Below are 19,945 nucleotides of genomic sequence, written 5' to 3' on the forward strand. Positions count from 1 at the left end.
GGAATTGAGCCTGAGTCCTCTGCTAGAGCAGTTAGCGCTCTTAACCGCTGAGCCATCTCTCCAGCCCCATATGCTGAAGCTTTTTATTTTAAGTGAATTACTCCATTGATTTACTAGCTAGCATTCCCTTGCTAAATCATGCCAGATGTGCTTTAAGAATTTTATATTAATAATATTTAGACTTCTAGCCTGGTATGGTGGTGCATGCCTATAATCCCAACTCTTGGGAAGTTGAGACAGGAGGATTGCCATGAGTTGAAGGCCAGATTGACCTCTAGTGATCCCATCTCAATACTTCTGCAATAATTATTTGTCATGTATACCTCTTTCTGTAGGAATTCTTTTTTTTTTTTTTTAATTTGTTTTTATTGGGCCAGGCGTGGTGGTGCATGCCTTTAATCCCAGCACTGGGGAGGCAGAGGCAGGCGGATCTCTGTGAGTTCAAGGCCAGTCTGGTCTACATAGTGAGTTCCAGGACAGCTGAGGCTACAGGGAGACCCTGTCTCAAAAAGACCAAAAAAAAAAAAAATTGTTTTTATTGAATTTCTGTGAGAACATCTCAATCTTTTTAAAAAATACTTTATTACTTTTATTCTGTGTGTATGCGTGTATTGTACCCCTATCGTGCAGTGCCCGCGGAAGACAGAAGAGGCTGTCGGATCCCCTGGAACTGGAGTTACAGACAGTTGCTAGCTGCCGTGTGGGTGCTGTGATTCGAACCTGGGTCTTCTGCAAGAACAGTCAGTGTTCTTAACCACTGAGCCATCTCTCCAGCCCCAGGGATTATTTTCTTATACACTACACTACTAAATTGTTCTTTAGGCAAGTTGTATTGAAGAAGGTGTCAGGTCCCCCAGGAGCTGGAGGTTGTGAGCTGCCCTACGTGAGTGCTCTGAATTGAACTCAGGTCCTCTACAAGAGCAGTACATAATCTTAACCTCTGAGTTATCATACCAGTCCCTTGTTTTACCACATCTCTGCAATACTTGGGACTTTTTTTTAAAATTAATTATTTTTATTATTATATGTATACGAATGTATTGCTTGCATGTGTGTAAGTGCATCTGTGTCATGCAATGCCTAAGGAGGTTAGAAGAGGGTGTCAGATCCCTAGAACTGGAGCTATAGACAGTTTTTAGCTGTTATATGGGCTATATGGGTGCTGGGCATTTGAACCCAGGTCCTCTGTAAGAACAGCCAGTGCTCTTAACCACTGAGCCATCTCTCCAGACCCTTATTTTACCACATCTCTGCAACACTTGGGAATTTTTTTTTTTTAAAGAAAAAAAAAAAATTGAGACAGTCACATACAACCCAGGCTGACTCCAAATATAGCCAATGCTGGCCTTGAACTCTTAATCCTCTGACCTTTACCTCCCAGAGTGCTGGGATTGTAGGTGTGTGCCACTACACCTGACTTTTGTTGTTGTTGTTTGAGATAAGGCCTTACTTTGTAGCCCAGCCTGGTCTTCTACTCTTAAATCCTCCTACCTCCCTTTAGCCTCAGCTTCCCAAGTGCTGGGATTATAGACATGCACCAGCCACTAGGCCCTGCACTAGCTTTGATTTTCTAAAGAAAGATATTTTATACCTGACCATTCTCAGCCAATCCCTGAAATGTTTCTGTAGGGAGAACATTACTTTCTTCTGATATAGTGCCTCTCTTCGTCAAGTCCCTATAACCCTGTTGTAGGACAGTGACTCCCAGCTTATCTTTCACAGTCCACCAACCACTGCCCCTGCTCTCCCATGTGCTTTTCCCAGCTCCCCAAAAGGACCAATCTGCCTTACCTTTCTTTGGCCCTTTATTTTTTTCTTAGGCATTGAAAGACAGGAAGAAAGGAGGGGAGGGAGTGAAAGAGCTTATGAAGGAAACACCACACTGGCATTTCCTCATAGTTCTGCTCCCTGCACCTCAGTTCACTTGGCATTAGGGTGCCAGTGTATTCTCCTTGTTTATGGGCTCTAACACCTGGTCCAGGAGACCATCATTTGTTTTGTTTAAAACCTTATCTCATTCCAGTGAGGTATTCTGCCAACCCATGTTTAGATAATTGCTATTTTACTTTAGTATTACCCACCATAATTAGATATCTTCCCAATGGGAGTGTATATTTTTCATTTCTGTGAGAACTAGACAGGCAGATGTGCTTTGTTGAGGGTTTGGGGTGCTGGTGGTTGTGATACAAGAATTTAAACCTGCAAACATATTGATCCCAAGGGATAATAAGAGATATACCTCTGCCATGCCACCTGCCTCCCTTGTGGTTCTAACTGGTTTATTTTTCTTATTTCCTGGGAAAGACCTAAGGGATGTAGTGGGAGTGGATAGGAGGTCACCCTCCCTCTCTTTTGGCCATGGAACCAGCCAGAAATTTCTAAGTGTTCTGATTTAAGACAGGCCAGGCTTATCACACTATATAAATGTCTCTTTTCACCCTCTTCTGCTTTTCAGCTGGTTAGAAACTTAGGGTGAGCCAGGCATAGTGGTACATGCCTTTAATTCCAGCACCCCTGAGGCAGAGACAGGAGGAACTCTGTGAGTTAAAGGCCAGCCTGGTCTACATTGTGAGTTCCAGGCCAGCTGGGACTACAGGGAGACCCTGTCTCAAAAAGACCAAAAATAAAGAAGCTTAGGGTGAAACTAATATGTATGATTTCCTATCATAGAGCATGGGCTCTGCAGGGGAGGGCCAGCTGCATATATCCGTTAGAATGACAGGCACTCAATGCAGATGATGCAGAACATAGTTCAGAGGGGCCCTAGTGGTCATTGATCCTGTTCTCTTTTTCTCTCGTAGCCCTTACCAGCATCCAGCCATGGGGGATATGAAAACCCCAGATTTTGATGACCTCCTGGCTGCTTTTGACATCCCGGATCCTACCAGCCTTGATGCCAAGGAGGCCATCCAGACTCCCAGCGAGGAGAATGAGAGTCCCTTGAAATCTTCAGGCATGTGTATAGATGAAAGTGTGTCCTTGTCTCACTCAGGATCAGCCCCAGATGTACCAGCTGTGAGTGTCATTGTCAAGAACACCAGCCGCCAAGAGTCCTTTGAAGCAGAGAAAGACCACATTGCTCCCAGTCTCCTACACAATGGATTTCGGGGCTCAGATCTGCCTCCAGACCCCCACCACTGTGGGAAATTTGATTCCACTTTCATGAATGGAGACAGTGCCAGGAGTTTCACTGGCAAGCTAGAGCCTCCCAAGTCGGAGCCATTACCTACCTTCAACCAGTTCAGCCCAATCTCCAGCCCAGAACCTGAGGATCCCATCAAAGATAATGGATTTGGAATAAAACCTAAGCACTCTGACAGTTATTTCCCAGCCCCTCCTGGGTGCGGGGCTGTGGGGGGCCCAGTCTTGGAGGCTCTGGCTAAGTTCCCAGTCCCAGAGCTACACATGTTTGATCACTTTTGTAAGAAAGAGCCCAAACCAGAACCCCTGCCTTTAGAGAGCCAGCAGGAACAAGAGCGAGTGGGGCAGAAGGGGGTGGAGCCTCTCAAAGATCTGGATTCTGATCGGTTCTTCGGGGAAGCTTTAGAGTTCAATAGTCACTCTAGCAACAGTACTGGAGAGCCCAAGAAGCTTGTCCCAGAGCTTGGTTCTTGCTCTTCTGTCCCGCCTAGGCAGCGTCTTAAGCCAGCCCATTCCAAGCTATCCTCTTGTGTTGCAGCCTTGGTGGCCCTGCAGGCCAAAAGGGTGGCCAGTGTCACCAAAGAGGATCAGCCTGGTCACACAAAGGATCCCTCAGGGCCCATTAAAGAGTGTTCTAAAGGCAGCCCCAAAATGCCCAAGTCACCAAAGAGTCCCCGGAGCCCTCTGGAGGTCACTAGAAAAAGTATCAAGCCATCAGACAGCCCTCGGAGCATCTGCAGTGACAGTAGCAGCAGAGGCTCCCCTTCTGTGGCTGCTAGCTCCCCACCAGCAATTCCCAAAGTCAGAATCAAAACCATCAAGACATCGTCAGGGGAAATTAAACGGACTGTTACAAGGATCTTGCCAGACCCTGATGATCCAAGTAAGTCCCCTGTTGGATCACCTGTAGGGAGTACCATTGTTGAGGCCCCAAGTGAGGTGCCAGGGGATGAGGGCACAGCCCTGCCTGTGGAGGAGCACTTTCCTGAGGCAGGCACAAGTTCAGGGAGCCCCCAGGGTGATAGGAAAGGGGATGAGAGTGTGACAAGAGCCAGTGACTCATCTCCTTGTCGAAGCTCTGGATCCCGGGGTCCAAAGGGAGCTGGCTCAAGTTCACAGACAAGCAAGAAGCAACAGAGCACAGCACTGCAGGCATCAACCCTGGCCCCTGCCAATCTCTTGCCCAAAGCTGTGCACTTGGCTAACCTGAACCTGGTTCCCCACAGTGTTGCCGCATCTGTGACTGCCAAGTCTTCAGCACAGAGACGGGGCCAGCCTCACGTCACGCAAATGACAGTGCCCCTGGTCCACCAGGTGAAAAAGGCAGCCCCTCTAATTGTAGAAGTCTTTAACAAGGTCCTCCACAGTTCCAACCCTGTACCCCTCTATGCGCCAAATCTCAGCCCACCTGCAGACAGCAGGATTCATGTGCCGGCCAGTGGGTATTGCTGTCTGGAGTGTGGAGATGCATTTGCCTTAGAGAAGAGCCTGAGCCAGCACTACAGCCGGCGGAGCGTCCACATTGAGGTGCTGTGCACACTGTGCTCCAAGACGCTGCTCTTCTTCAACAAATGCAGCCTGCTTCGCCACGCCCGTGATCACAAGAGCAAGGGGCTTGTCATGCAATGCTCCCAGCTTCTCGTGAAGCCCATCTCTGCGGATCAGATGTTTGTGTCGGCTCCTGTGAACTCCACAGCACCAGCAACCACCCCAGCCCCCTCTTCCTCCCCCAAACCCAGCCCCACTTCAGGCAGTGTTAGCTCTGCACTTCCAGCCTTGCCACTTTACCCAGACCCAGTGAGGCTCATCCGGTATGGAACCAAATGTCCTGAATGTCACAAGCCAATGCGGGACTACATGGTCCTGGCTGCACATTTCCAGAGAACAACGGAGGAAACTGAGGGGCTGGTAAGTAGACCCTCACAAGTTCACCTATGTCCCATGATAGGGCCCAGAGAGAAGAACCTGTTAATATGAGAACAGTAGTAGAATCTAAGAGTCTTAGAAAAGGGTGTTTGTCTTCATTATTAGTGTCTCACCTGAGTATGTAGTGCTTGGTGCCCCTACCCATACTTGTGAGAAAAGCCTGATGATCTAGCAAGTTTGGCGGGGAATGGTGATGTATGCTTGTAATTCTAGCACTTGGAAGGCTAGGCAGGAGGATCATGAGTTGAGGCCATTCTTGACGATAATAAGACTGTCTCAATAGAACAAAACAGTGTCTTTATGTCCCATGTTCCACTCAACTCCCACTCAGATTGTCTGTGTGATCCATTGTCAGGCCTTTGTTAGGGTTCAACTGGATAATCTGGCTTCTTGTAGATGGCAGCATGGTTTTGGCATGTGCCTAAAGAACCAGGGGACAGAGGAATATGAATCACTGCCTTGTGCCTTAATCTTTTTTAAAATCTCTTTAGTAAGTCATTCTGAGCCAAGTGTAGAGGTACATGCCTATAATCCCAGCATTTGGGAGACAGAAGAAGGTGGATTGCTGTGAGTTCTGGGCTAACCTGGGCTCCATAGCCAGTTCTAAGCTAGCCAGGGCTACGTACCCTATCCTTTTTTTTTTTTTTTTTTTGGTTTTTTTGTTTTTTTCCTGTGTGGGTGGTAGGGGGGTTTTTGTTTTACCAAAGAGAGAAAAAACGTTTTTTTTTTATTTTCTTTTTTTTTTTTTTTTTTTTGGTCTTTGAGACCAGAGAGTCTTCCTGTCTGGCCTGGAACTTGCACCACCATGCCCTACTGTAAGACTCTGTCTTAGGGAAAGAAAGGTCTCCAGATTTGGGTTCTCTGTCTCTTCTGTGTATGTGTGTTGCATGCATGTGAGTGTACAGGTGTGTATGTACATGCCAAAGGAGGACATAAGGTTTCTTTATCACACTCTTATCTTCTTTTGAGACAGCCTCTCTGGATTAGAAGCTCACCGTTTTGCCTAGGCTGGCTGGACAGCAAACTCCCAGGATCCACTTGTCTCTGCCCCACAACACTGGGTATATAGGCATGTGCAGCCAGGCCCAGCATTTTTACATGAGTGCTAGAGATTCAAATTCAGTTATTCATACTTTCACAGCAAATACTCTTAACCATTGTGCCACCTCCCCAGCCCCTGCAGTTCTTTTCATGACACAGCCAAGCCCATTGCCTCACTATGCCTCCCTCAGCCAGGGCTGCAGAGACCTGGGAGGAGAATAGAACAGGTACTTTGACTTTGATCCAGCCCAGGAATCTGTGTTGGTGGCTGATGAGCGTTGCATCTTTCCTGCATGCCTACTGTGGCCAAGACTGCTGCTCAGGGATCTCATGGTGATGGCAAGGGCAGTAGTCGTCACCCAAACAGCTCCTGTGTGTGACAGACCAAATGAGGTTAAAACAGGCTTTAGAACTTAGTTGTATAACTTAGAGGAACTACTAATTCATAGTGACTGCAGACATAGGGACAGTGTTGTATGGTCATGTTGGTTAAACTGACTCACAAGGATTGGGGAGGGCAGTGCCTGAAGGTGTTTCAGCTATGGGAAACACAGGTCTAAGTTGTATAGAGCAAAACTGAGTGAGGAACAAGGCCCTGTTGGGTGTGGTTGGCCATGAGTACTGGGTAGAGGAAGCTGAGCCTGCTAGATCTGTACAGCTTCTGCAGAGGACTCGGCCTCCAAAGTGGCCAGGGAGTGCCGTAGGGTCACTGTGTGGCTTCTCATCTTCACCTTCTTTGTCCCATTTTCCTTGTGATGAGTCAGATGGGGTGTGGTAAGCGCCCATCCCCCAGTGGCTTCCATGTTCTTGTTTGTCCTAGCATACTTAAGTTGGGTCAGGACTCTATTTCTGGGTTTTGTGACTGAAGATTTAATGGCAGAGAGGGTCTGGTGCCTGGGGTTTTGCCACATTGCTTTTTTTAACCTATCTTCTGAAGTCTCTGTAGATAGAAATGGGGCCTAGCATCAGGGCTGGACACCCCTCTCATCCTACACCTTTCCTACGTTACTTTGTCCGTGTGGGAGCCAGACAAAAGCACATCTCAGTCAGGTATGAAAGATTATTCAGAAAGGCCCTGGGGTTTCTGTAGGCCTAACTTAATCCTTCACAGTATCTTCTGTTGCTAAATGTGGCTTCTGGGTTTTAGAGAAGGGGGAAAGTATGAGATCAGGAGCTAGCCTTGTTGACCATTGGACTTGGGTTCCCGTGACAGTACCCAATTTCAGGCCAGACAGCTAGGGTAAAAGGTGCCCGGATAAGGTGAGATGGTACTCCCTACCAAAGCAGGGGCACCATCTTCCTAGAAGTCTGCTCCTGAACTGCCACCCCCTGCATTGACTAGGGTAGAATAAGGGGACTTTTTATCCTTTCCTTTGCACTCCATGCCACTTGGTTAGGGCAGAATTTCAACACATAGGGACTCTTCTTATTCTTAAGCTTCGAGTTAACTATGTTGCCATTATCACACCTAATAAAAATAATAACATTCCTTAATATTACTTAATACAAATCCACATTCAAACTTTCCTAACTGTGTTTAAAAAAAGAAGTCTTATAATGAATGGGCCTTTTATTTTTACTGTTTTTTATTTTTCTTATTTATTTGTTTTGAGACAGGGTCTCCCTGTAGCCCCAGCTGACCTGGAACTTGCTATGTAAACCAGGCTGGCCTCAAACTCACAGAGATCTGCCTGCCTCTGCCTCCCCGGTACTGGGATCACATGTTTGCACTGCCATGCTGGGATATTTTTACTGTTTACTTAATTTGATGCAGTGTCTCTTTTAGCCCTGGCTGGCCTCATTCATTATGTGGCCCCAAGGCTGACCTTGAATTCCTGATCTTCCTGCCTCTACCTCTCAACTGCTGAGATTGCAGCATGTCCTACCACATCTAGCCGTTTTTTTTTGTCCCCCACCCCCCTTTTTAAAACCAGGTCTTCCTAACTGCCCAGGCAGGCCTGAAACTCATGTTCCTCCTGCCTCAGTCTCCCGAGTGCTGAGATTATAGGTGTGTGCTACCATGCTTGGCTTACTTTGTTAGCTTTCTTGTTTGGTTTTTTGTTTTTGAGTGCTGAGGTTCAAATATAGAGCTTGTAGTATGTTAAGCAAACTCTCTGCCTCTGCACTAACCCTTAGCTAAGTCTGAATTTTCTCCCATCCTGGGCTTATTTTGAGTCAGCATCCAGAGGTCACATGTTACAGTGTTATTGTTCTCCCTCCCTTCCTTCCTTGTGGTTTTGATCTTTTTGAAAGAGGGTATTACTCTGTAGTTCAGACTTAACTCACTTATGTAACCAAGGCTGATCTGGAATTTGCAGCAATCTTGCCTCAACTGCCTGAGTTCAGGGATTCCAGGTATGAGCCATCACCTGGCTGTTGCTCAGTCTGTTACAGTATGTTTTCCCACTCCACCCCACACAGACCCCCTTTTTATCAGGCCATTGACTTACTGAAAAAACTCAGTCATGTGTCCTGAGAATTTTCCAGGACAATTTTGTGTTTGACTGATTGATTTCTCATATGAGTAATTTTTTTTTCTTTTGTAGACTAGAACTTGAGTTTTAAGGACTTGATTAGATTCGGATTCAGTTTTCTGGGCAGATGAGGGTCCTGTATTTTTCTTGTTTCATGACTTCAAGAGACACAATGGTCTTTTAATGATGCTAACTTGATCAGTGAGTTTAGGGTTGATTATCACATCTCTTCATCATAGAACTCCCTACCATTTGCCTAATGATTTTAGCATCCAATAAACACTGCTTGAGTCTAATTATATTGACTTATAAAAGTGTGTTTTTTCTAATCCTATTCTTTCTCCTATGTTATTAGCTGGAATTCTGTATTAAGTCTTCCCCTCTTTCAGGAGGCCTTTTGGTTACTGTGAAATATAGTTTATGTTAGAAAACAGGATAGTTGGGGCTGGAGAGAGAGCTCAGCAGTTAAGAACACTGACTGTTCTTGCAGAAGACCCGGGTTCAAATCCTAGCACCCACATGGCAGCTAACAACTGGCCGTAACTCCAGTTCCAGGGACTCCGACAGCTTCTTCTGTCCTCCTCGGGCATTGCACAACATGGGTGCACTTACCTACATGCAGGCAATACACGCAAACACATAAAATAAAAATAGTAAATGAAATATTTTAAAAAAGAAAAAAATAATTCAGTTCCCACACTGGGAATAGCTGCAGTGATTCATCCCAGGATTTGGGAGGCAGAGGCAGGTTTATCTCTGGATTCTAAGCCAGCCTGGTCTACATGGCAAGTTCCTGGTCTCAAAAAAAAAAGAAAGAAAACAGGATAGTTAATTTGTTTCCTTTAATGAACAGTCTTTAGAGTAGTGAGTTGAGGTCCTAATGATATTTTAAGAGTCTCCCAATTCTTTTAATTGGGAGAAAAAAACCACACAACATAAAAGTTTCCACTTGTAAGTTTACAGTTTAGTAATGTTAAGTACCTCTACATTTTGTGAAGCCAGGCTCCAGAACACTTTTCATCTTGTAAGAAGGAAGTGCTGTACCCATTTGACAACTCTCCTTATTCCCGCCCCCCGCCACCCCCAACCCCAGGCAATTGCCATTCTATTTTCTGTCTCTATTTATTTGACTGTTCTGACTGTCTTATCTAAGTGAAATCTTAACAGTATTTTTTTTTAATTATTAAAGCAGAGCTCTTGGAGTCAGGGATGTAGCTCAGTGGTAGAGTAAGGGTGTATAAGGCTCTTGGTTCAATTCCTAATACCACAGGAATTTGCAATTGTAATTATATTGATGTTCATGTTGTATAAAGTAACTCATTTAACAAAATAATACTTTGATTTTATAACAAAGAAGGAGAAATCTTTTCTCTGTTTTCTCTAACAGTTTGTCCTTCTGAATACCCTTTTGACCCCAGGTCTGTGGTTCCATGAGTGAGTAATCCAGGTGTCTCCTTTTTCTAAGAAGATAAGAAAGGCCTGTCCGGGATACAGGCACAAGGCTCAGCATGCTGCTGTCTCCTGGATTGTCTAAGTTCTGTCTGTTAGAGGAAAGAGGCACTCATAGTCGTAGAAGTACATAGAGAAAATAGGGTTAGGCCTGTCCTGACTGATAAGGTAGTAAAGCTTGCTCAAGTGTCAGTATCAACAGTTGTATGAGATCTAAGCATATCACGAGAGTACTAGGAGAGCTGGAAATGAAAATGGTTTGGGGAGGAGTCTCTTCTGACGCATGTCCTTGGAGAGCTACATAACTCTGATGGGAAAGCTACAGGTGTATGGCACCTGTATCATCTGCTTTCTTGGTGTTCTTTTCTAGACGTGCCAGGTATGCCAGATGCTGCTGCCTAACCAGTGCAGTTTCTGTGCCCACCAGCGGATTCATGCACATAAGTCCCCCTACTGCTGCCCGGAGTGTGGGGTGCTCTGTCGCTCTGCCTATTTCCAGACTCATGTAAAGGAGAATTGCCTGCACTATGCCCGAAAAGTAGGCTACAGGTGGGTGCTTCCTGGCTCACTGTCCAGTATTGCCCAATGGCAAGCCCTTTTCCTAGGCTGGGACCTATTATATTGAGATTTGGTCTTAAGAGTCCAGTAGGGCCCGGCGTGGTGCACACCCTTGATCCTGACACAGAGGCAGAGGCAGGTGCATCTCTAAGTTCAAGTCCAGCCTGGTCTACATAGTGAGTTCCAGGTCAGCTGGGGCTACAGGGAGACCCTGTCTCAAAGACCAAAAAAAAAAGACTCCAATGGAGGGGGTAGGGGGCATTGTTGAGGTGTCTCAGTGGGTAAAGACCCTTACTTTAGTCCCAATGACTTGAGTTCAATACACTGGACCCACATGGTGGAAAGAGAGAATCAACTCCCGAGGATTGTCCTTTGACCTACATACCTGTACCATGGCGCACATATACTTGTATGCACACACATACATGTACACATACACACACACATAAACAATAAAATCTTCAAATAAAAGCTCCAAGACCTTTCAAACTTGGCGACCCCTTGCCTAAACCTCTTGAGCGCTGAAATTAAAGGTATGCACCACCATACCTGCTGGTTCAGTCTGGGTTTTTGTTTTGTTTTGTTTTTGTCTTTTTTGAGACAGGGTCTCCTTGTAGCCCCAGCTGTCCTGGAACTCACTATGTAGACCAGGCTGGCCTCGAACTCACAAAGATCCGCCTGCCTCTGCCTCCCAAGTGCTGGGATTAAAGGTGTGCGCCACCATGCCTGGCTCAGTCTGGTTTTTTTTTTTTTTTTTTTTTTTTTTTTTAAAAGCATAGGACTGAAGAGATGGCTTAGCAGTTAAGAGCACTGACTGCTTTTGCAGAGGACCCAGGTTTGATTTCCAGCACCCACATAGTGTCTTAACAACCATCCATAACTTCAGTTCCAGGGGATCTGATATGCTTTTCAGACCTCCTTGGGCATTGCATGACACAGCTACACTTACATACATGTAAGCAATACACTCATAAAATAAAAATAATAAATAATATATATTTAAATGTATATATTTATGGCGCACACCTTTAATCCCAGCACTTGGGAAGCAGAGGCAGGCAGATCTCTGTGAGTTTAAGGCCATCCTGGTCTGCTTAGCGAGTTCCAGGTCAGCTGGGGCTACAGGGAGACCCTGTCTCAAAAATAGACCAAAAAAATTAAAAAATAAAGATAAAAATTAAAAAGAATAAAAAAGAGTTCAAGGCCAGGGGCTGGAGAGATGGCTCAGAGGTTAAGAGCACTAGCTGCTCTTGTAGAGGACCCAGGTTTGATTCTTAGCACCCACATGACAGCTACCAACCATCCATAACTCCAGTTTCTGGAGAATCTGACCCTCTCTTCTGACCTCTGTGGGCATTGCACAGCATGGGTACATTTATACACATGCAGGCAATACACTTACACACATAAAATAAAAATTTTTTTAAAAAGTTCAGGACCAGTATGAGCTACATCATAACACCCTCTTACACTAATGTTAATTCAAAATGGTAAGTCCCACAGTAGTGGAATGGTCAGGAAGTGTTCTGAAAGGGGACATTAAGAGGTTGTCAAGCAGAAGAAGAAGAAAAAATATTTGTCAAGAGTACAGACAGGACCAGCAGGCACAAAAAGGGTTACTGGAATGAGAAGTTGTGTAGAGTGATATGTGAGAATGATGTGAAAGAACAGTAAGAAATGTGCCTGATAGTTGGTGAGGACCAGGCCATATAGTACCTTGACAAATGTGGGCTTAGCCAGTAGATAGTGAGGAGCTGTAGAAAGGCTTGCAGCAAGAATGTGATCTGGCTCATCAGTCCTATTTTTTTTTTTTTTTAAAACATTTACTTATGGGTGGGAGAGGTGGTGAGGACGGCCATATAGTACCTTGACAAATGTGGGCTTAGCCAGTAGATAGTGAGGAGCTGTAGAAAGGCTTGCAGCAAGAATGTGAGAATGATGTGAAAGAACAGTAAGAAATGTGCCTGATAGTTGGTGAGGACCATGCCATATAGTACCTTGACAAATGTGGGCTTAGCCAGTAGATAGTGAGGAGCTGTAGAAAGGCTTGCAGCAAGAATGTGATCTGGCTCATCAGTCCTATTTTTTTTTTTTTTTAAAACATTTAGAGGGTGGGGCAAGGGCTGGTGTCAGTCCGGGCGGACCTCGGCCACCGGCGTCCGGGTGGAGCAAGGCCCGCTGAGATGGAGTTCCTGCTGGGGAATCCGTTCAGCACCCCTGTAGGGCAGTGTCTCGGTAAGGTCGCGCGTGGTGCAGGCGTCCGGGGAGCCATGGCAGTGGACCCGGTTGGTGAGGTCCGCGGGCCTGCGCCGGGCACCCGTGCAGTCTCACGTGCGGGTGGGCCTCTGCCAGGAAGGGGTATTATCTCACAGGTGGACCGGGCACCCTTGTGGTGAAGCCTCTTGCCTGACACTGGTGTCATCTCAGCCTGCCCGGAGGCACCCCTGGACAAAGCCACAACTTGGACTCAGAGAGGTTCCTTGCATCCTATCCCTCAGGACCCAGCCCTTCCGGGCTCTCCCTAGAAGTGGTGCCCATGTTGGGCTGCTTACCCTTGCAGATTGGGAGCTGTCACGCGAGCACCCTTAACCAGGCGGGTGTCTTGGTGCTACTGCTCCCCGGGCCTAGTTCTCCCAGAGCCTTTGTGGAATGTCACCTCCTTCTTCCACCCTTGTCCCTGTTCATGGGTACCAGCGGCTCTAAGACTGGGCACCCTCCCAGAAGATGCCCCATGCTCCCCGACTTGCTAATTTGAGCTGCAACTCAACCATGCTGTAGAAGGGACTGGAATGGGGGAGGCGCTGAGGGAAGGTGACTGTCTCATAGGGAGATGGCAAGATTACGGAGCCTCCTAGGAAAGAAGGGAGGCCGTGTTTAATGATGAGCATGCCATTGGAACCCGGAAACCTGGGCTCCAGTAGTGACTTTGTCAGGGACTCTCCTCTTGACCTTGCACCCTTTCTGTTTTGAAGGTCTCCTGTCCCATGAGGTGTTTGGAGATGAAATGTGGTGGGACCCTTCAAGTCTCAAAGTTTTGTTATTCAGTGTTTCCTCACATTGACTCCGGTTCTCATACTGTATTAAACTGGCAAGGCTGAAATCTTGCTGGCAGTATAATGTAGTGCTCAGCATTACTATTGGTCCTAGAGGGGGCCTCTGGGCTGACAGAAAAGGGAGCCAGAGATGGGCAGCATGCCAGACTGGGAAAAGCACAGGCAAAAGAACAACAAAGTACCTACTGTGGGATTTCCTTACTGAGAAAGCCACTTGCAGGCTGGGGCATAGGTGGAGTGTGAGTTTAGGACACACAAAACCCTAGGTTTGATCTCCAGCACTGCAAATAATAATAAGCAAGCAACTTGCCTTTTCACCCAAGGCAGGTTCTTATGCCAAGTTATCAGTTGAGAATGCTGATTAGTTTCTTTAAAACTGGGTCTCCAGGTTGGTCGGAGGTATGTTTTATAAACAGGGATCTGTACTGTCTTTATGATCTGCTGAACTGAATGGTGAAGGCAGTAGAGATTTACTTATTTCATACTTTGCATATGTATTTCTGGTTACTTTTAAGCCTTTGGGGGGGGCTGTGAACTCTCTGTTGGCTAACTGTCATTTAGGGGCCTTTCTTTCCTTTATTGTACATTGTCTTTTTGGCTCATCAGTCCTATTTTTTTTTTTTTTTTAAAACATTTACTTATGGGTGGGAGAGAGTGCATGCCATAGCATGCCAATGGAGGTCAAAAGACAACTTGTTGGGGTCAATCCTCTCCTTATACCTGAGTTATGGCCACTGAACTCGGGTCATCAGGCTTGGTGGCAAATGCCTTTACCCACTGAACCATCTTACCAGCCCTTGTCAGTGTGTTTAGAAAGCTTGTTCTGGAATGCTGGCACATACATTAGACAGGAGAGGCTGGAGAATGCCTGAGATCAAGTGTGATGATCCATAATAAGGCTTCAGCTAAGGTATGGCTGTGGAGTTTAAGAGAAGGTATATTGAAGAGGGGTTTAGGTTTGGTTTGATGATAGCTGTGCTTGGTTAGACATGCCTCTAATCCTAGCACTTGAGAGGCTGAGACAGGATGATCACCTTAAGTCTGAGACTAGCCTGGGCTATATTGTCCTGGGCCTGTCTGAGCAAAACAATCACTGTCTCAAAAAAAAAAAAAAAAAAAAAAAAAAACGCGGCTGCAGAGGTTGACTCAGAGGTTAAGAACATGTGCTGTTCTTGCAGAAGATTCAATGTTAATTCCCAATAGCCTTTGAGGGCAGCTCACAGGCACCTGAAACTCCAGCTCCAGGTGATCTGCTGCCCTCTTCTGGCCTCTGTTGGCACTGCACTCACATACATAAGCCCACACACAGATGAACACATAGACACATAGTTAAAAATAAAAAATAAGGGGCTGGAGAGATGACTCAGCAGTTAAGAACAGTGGTTGTTCTTGCAGAAGACCTGGGTTCAGATCCCAGCACCCACATGGCAGCTGTCTGTAACTCCAGTCCCAGGGGATCTGACAGCCTCTTCTGACCTCTGCAGACATTGCATGACGCAGGTACACTTATCTACATACACATAAAAGTAATAAATAAAATTTTAAAAATAGGGGGCTGGAGAGATGATTCAGCAGTTAAAAACACTAGTTGGTCTCGCAGAAGACCTGGTTTGAATCCCAGCATCCACATGGCAGCTAACAACTGTCCATAACTACAGTCCCAGGGGATCCAACAGCCTCTTCTGACTGCTGAGGGCATTGCACAACATGGGTGCACTTATCTACATGCAGGCAATACACGCATACACATAAAAATAATAAATAAAAAATTTTTTAAAAAATTTTATTTTTATTTTTTGTCTTTTTTTTGAGACAGGGTCTCCCTGTAGCCCCAGCTATCCTGGAACTCACTATGTAGACCAGCTGGCCTCAAACTCACAAAGATCTACCTGCCTCTGCCTCCCAAGTGCTAGGATTAGAGGCATGTGCCACCATGCCTGGTTAAAATCTTTTTTTAAAAAAGCAAAACAGGGCTGGAGAGATGACTCAGCAGTTAAGAGCACTGGCTGCTCTTGCAGAAGACCTGGGTTTGAGTCCCAGCACCCACATGGTGGCTAACAATCATCTGTAACTCCAGTTCCAGAGGATCTGACACCTGACTTCAGGCATTGCATGACACAGGTGCACTTACATATATGTGGGCAATATACTCATACACATAAAATAAAATTTAAAAAGCAAAACAAATGAAAATAAAGCCCCCCAGACCTTTCTAACTTTGGCTTAAGTTTGTGCAGCTTATTGACCAATTCCAATCTAATAGTAATACATTCAACACCAAGATATTTAGCTTTTAACCTTTTATCTTCATTGCTGGGGATTGAACCCAGGGCCTTCCACCTCCTAGACAAATACTCTACCACAGAGAGTATGTCAGCCCCTATCTTTGAATCTTGAGTTCTAGAAATGTTCAGTTGTACAGATGGGTTCACAACTTCAAACTTGCCATTGTCTCCCATTATTTTTCTGAGCACTAAGATTACAAGCATGTACCACTACTCCTGATGATTTTTTTATTTTTATTTATTTTTGGTCTTATTTGAGACAAGGTCTCCCTATAGCCCCAGCTGGCCTGGAACTCACTATGTAGACCAGGCTGGCCTTGAACTCACAAAGATCCACCTTCCTCTGCCTCCCAAGTGCTGGGATTAAAGGTGTGCACCACCATGCCTGGCTATTTTTTTAAATTTTATTTTATATGTATGAGTATTATGCCTGCATGTAGGTAAGTGCACCCATGTTGTACAGTGCAGTTGGAGGACAGAAGAGGCTGTCAGATCCCCTAGAACTGGAGTTATAGACAGCTGTCATGTGGGTGCTGGGATTCGAACCCAGGTCTTCTGCAAGAATAGTCGGTGTTCTTAACCACTGAGCCATCTCTCCAGCCCCGAGTTTGTGCTCTTAACTGCTGAACCACCTCTCCATACCAAAGTTTTCTGTTTTTACTGAAATATTTTATTTTACTTCTGTAGGAATAAAACAAAACCCTGTATTAAAAGTAAAAAGAAACAATATATTAAAAGTAACTCAAGTTTGGGGCTGGAGAGATGTTCAGTAGTTGAAAGTACTTTCTGCTCTTGCAGAGGACGCAGGTTCTGGGTACTCTCAACATATCAGGGTATATCTCACAACATATAATTACATAATGTTTGCTTTCTCTTTAAAAATGTAATTAAAGGGCTATGCCCTCTAATTCCAGCACCTGGGAGACTGAGGCAGGAGGATCAGTTCAGTCTCGGCTGCATAGTGAGTTTGAGGCCAGCCCAGGACACAAAGTGAGATCCTGTCTACAAACAAGCAAACAACGTAGTGAAAGATTGTATCATGAAGCTAGGTTTCTTTTCTATATACTTTTTCATGCACTTGTAACCCTGTTGGAGTCTGTATTTCACCAAGGTTAATTTATACACATTCTTTTACCTTTTATGTTCCTACTCTCAGTGAGGTTTCTCCAAGAATGTGTACTGGATAAATTGTATTTTCAATAGAACTTGAGAAGAATACATTTGTATTATTTTTGTCAGAGTTCAGTCAGGCTATACTAATAAAGGTGAGAGAGAGAGGAGAGAATAATGAGAGTAAGAAAGAGACTATAAATAGCATGTACTCAAATATGTGGATGATTTTTTTTCTCTTCATAACATTTGTAAGAAATACTTCTGTGTGCCAAAAGTTGATGGTACTTTTTGTGTTTAAATGCGCATATTGTGGCATGCACAGCAACCTATACGAGACAGTATTCTTCCACTATATTGGTTCTGGGGTTTGAATCAGGTTGTCAGACTTGATGGCAAGCACCTTTACCTGTTGAACCATCATCTTGCTGGCCTGGAACTGAATTTGTTTCTGTTTTTTATTTTGTCTTTTTGAGACAGGGTCTTCCTGTAGCCCCAGCTAGCTTGGAACTCGCTATGTAGACCAGGCTGGCCTTGAACTCACAGAGATCCACCTGCCTCTGCGTCCCAAGTGCTGGGACTAAACAGCTTCTGGAACTGAATTTTTTAATGTAATTTCATGACTTTAAAAATCTACGAACTACATAGACATTGCTGATCAAGAGCAGTTCTGTCCTCACAGGAATTTCCCTATGTGGTGCTGTTCTAGAAGACTTCCTCCCGGACTCTAAGGGTGGATTGTTTGGATGTAGCAGTCATAGTGAGCATCACACTCCCAGCTGCATTGGTTGGGACCATCACTGCCTTCCTAGTGCTAGCCCATGGGAAGGCAGAGGCTTTCACAGCTCCCCTTTGAAATCCCCCTTGGACTTCTGCAGTTGTTGCACTTTAAATTGATAGCATTTGTGTTATTATTGAACCATTCTCCTCCCTTTCCATTCAAGTAGGCTCTAGCTTTTTGGTTTGCAGAAGGATGGCTAGTGTGGGGGAGGACTGAGGAGTCCCCTTTTCTACCAGACATGACTTGGGATCAAAAAGTCTTTGGGGTCCACACTGTGCCAATTGTATCAAGCACAACATTAGGGTATGTGTAGAGGCTGCAACCTGTTGGCTGGAATGAGAGAAAGGGCCCCTGAGGTAACTCTCTCCCTACCCTCCATCTCTTTTCCAACATTACCCTGGGGTCTAACACTCCCCACCTCTGTTGTTCAGGTGCATCCACTGTGGTGTCATCCACCTGACCTTGGCCTTGCTGAAAAGCCACATCCAGGAACGACACTGCCAGGTTTTCCACAAATGTGCATTCTGCCCCATGGCCTTCAAGACTGCCAGCAGTACGATGGAGCACAGCTCTACCCAGCACCCCACCCAGCCCCACAGACCCTCTCAGTGAGTGTAGCTGCAGCACCAGCAGGTCCTGTGGGACAGAGAGGGTGGCCTGGATGCTGGAAGGGTGGCATAAGGATGGGCTGGGGAGCTGAGGCTATGGCAGAGATGTGTGGAGTCTACTAGGACATCCCAAGTCAGGGAAAGATGCACGCTGGCTCAGGCTGATGTGTCCCCAAACTTGATCCTAGTTCAGAGAGAGCAGAGACAGAGTAGAGGGGCTGTGTCATCCTGCCAGCAGAGCCCTGGGCACCTCACACCCCCGGGGCTTGTCTCGTCAGGCTCATTTATAAGTGCTCCTGTGAAATGGTCTTCAATAAGAAGAGGCACATTCAGCAACATTTTTACCAGAATGTCAGCAAGGCACAGGCTGGTGTCTTCAAGTGCCCTGAGTGCCCACTCCTGTTCCTGCAGAAGCCAGAGTTGATGCAGCATGTCAAGGTAGGGTGTCTTGGGAAAGGTTGGAGAGGAGGGAACACATCTCAGGTTGGGGGTCTGATTCTGTGCATCTTTCCCCTTACCTAGTTAGTAATCGCTCTCCTCATCCCCAGAGCACCCATGGTGTTCCCCGGAATGTTGATGAGCTATCAAGTCTCCAGTCTTCAGCAGACACATCCTCTAGCCGCCCTGGCTCTCGAGCTCCCACTGAACCTCCAGCTACTAGTGTAGCTGCTCGAGGCAGCTCCCTGCCTGCTGGCCGTTGGGGCAGGCCAGAAGCCCATCGCAGGGCTGAAGCCAGGCCTCGGATGAGAAGCACTGGTTGGACCTGCCAGGAGTGCCAGGAGTGGGTTCCTGATCGAGAAAGCTATGTGTCCCACATGAAAAAGAGCCACGGTCGGGTAAGTGCAGTGCCAAGGTCCCTGGGCTTCTCTCCTATGAGGTTAGGATCTCCTATGTGACTAGCATCTTCAAGTTCCTGGTGGTTTGGGCAGGTTGGGTACTACAAATTTGAGGTCTTAAGGGTATTCTTTCTAGTCACATCATCTAAAGAGCCATATACACCCAGGACTTAGAGTTTTGATACTTTGGGACTTGTTCCCTCTTACCCTAGACCCTGAAGCGATACCCCTGTCGGCAGTGTGAACAGTCCTTCCACACCCCCAGCAGCCTTCGTAAACACATCCGCAACAACCACGATACAGTAAAGAAGGTCTACACTTGTGGGTGAGTGTGGAGGTGGGACTGAGGAGGCAAGCAGTTCAAAAGGGTGTGTCTGAGGCACCACTGGGGGTTTTCTCTGCTGTGAGATTGGGGCAAGAGACAAATGAGTTTCTGATGGGTAAACATTGGCTAAGTCAGAAATCATGTAGATTAGACACCAGCTTCCAGAGCCTGACAGCTCTTGAGCTTTTCCCATCTTACTTTTTAGTTCTGGATTCACTCAGTAGGGCCTGATACCTGGAGAGTAGAAGTGGTGATGTGATTCCTTAGGTTCCAGGATGTGTCCTGGTCCTTTTATATTGATCACTGTCCTAGCACTGGGCCCTCTAGATGGTATTGTCAGAAATGAAGGCCTGGTGTC

The 19,945-nt window shown here is 46.0% G+C and overlaps 1 protein-coding gene across 1 annotated transcript in view; it reads left to right on the top strand.

Annotated features, from left to right (window-relative positions):
* The window catches only part of Znf592 (zinc finger protein 592), a 35,735-nt gene that overhangs the window by 9,816 nt on the left and 5,974 nt on the right, over positions 1-19,945 (top strand). Inside the window, exons 2-7 of the mRNA XM_008828170.2 lie at positions 2,802-5,049; positions 10,402-10,580; positions 18,250-18,426; positions 18,705-18,864; positions 18,975-19,262; positions 19,475-19,587. Of these exons, the coding sequence (XP_008826392.1) occupies positions 2,821-5,049; positions 10,402-10,580; positions 18,250-18,426; positions 18,705-18,864; positions 18,975-19,262; positions 19,475-19,587 (3,146 nt within the window). The 5' untranslated portion in view covers positions 2,802-2,820. The remainder of the gene's footprint in view (positions 1-2,801; positions 5,050-10,401; positions 10,581-18,249; positions 18,427-18,704; positions 18,865-18,974; positions 19,263-19,474; positions 19,588-19,945) is intronic.

This window comes from Nannospalax galili, unplaced genomic scaffold, assembly GCF_000622305.1.
Source record: "Nannospalax galili isolate Female #2095 unplaced genomic scaffold, S.galili_v1.0 scaffold1533, whole genome shotgun sequence".
NCBI classification, from domain to species: domain Eukaryota; kingdom Metazoa; phylum Chordata; class Mammalia; order Rodentia; family Spalacidae; genus Nannospalax; species Nannospalax galili.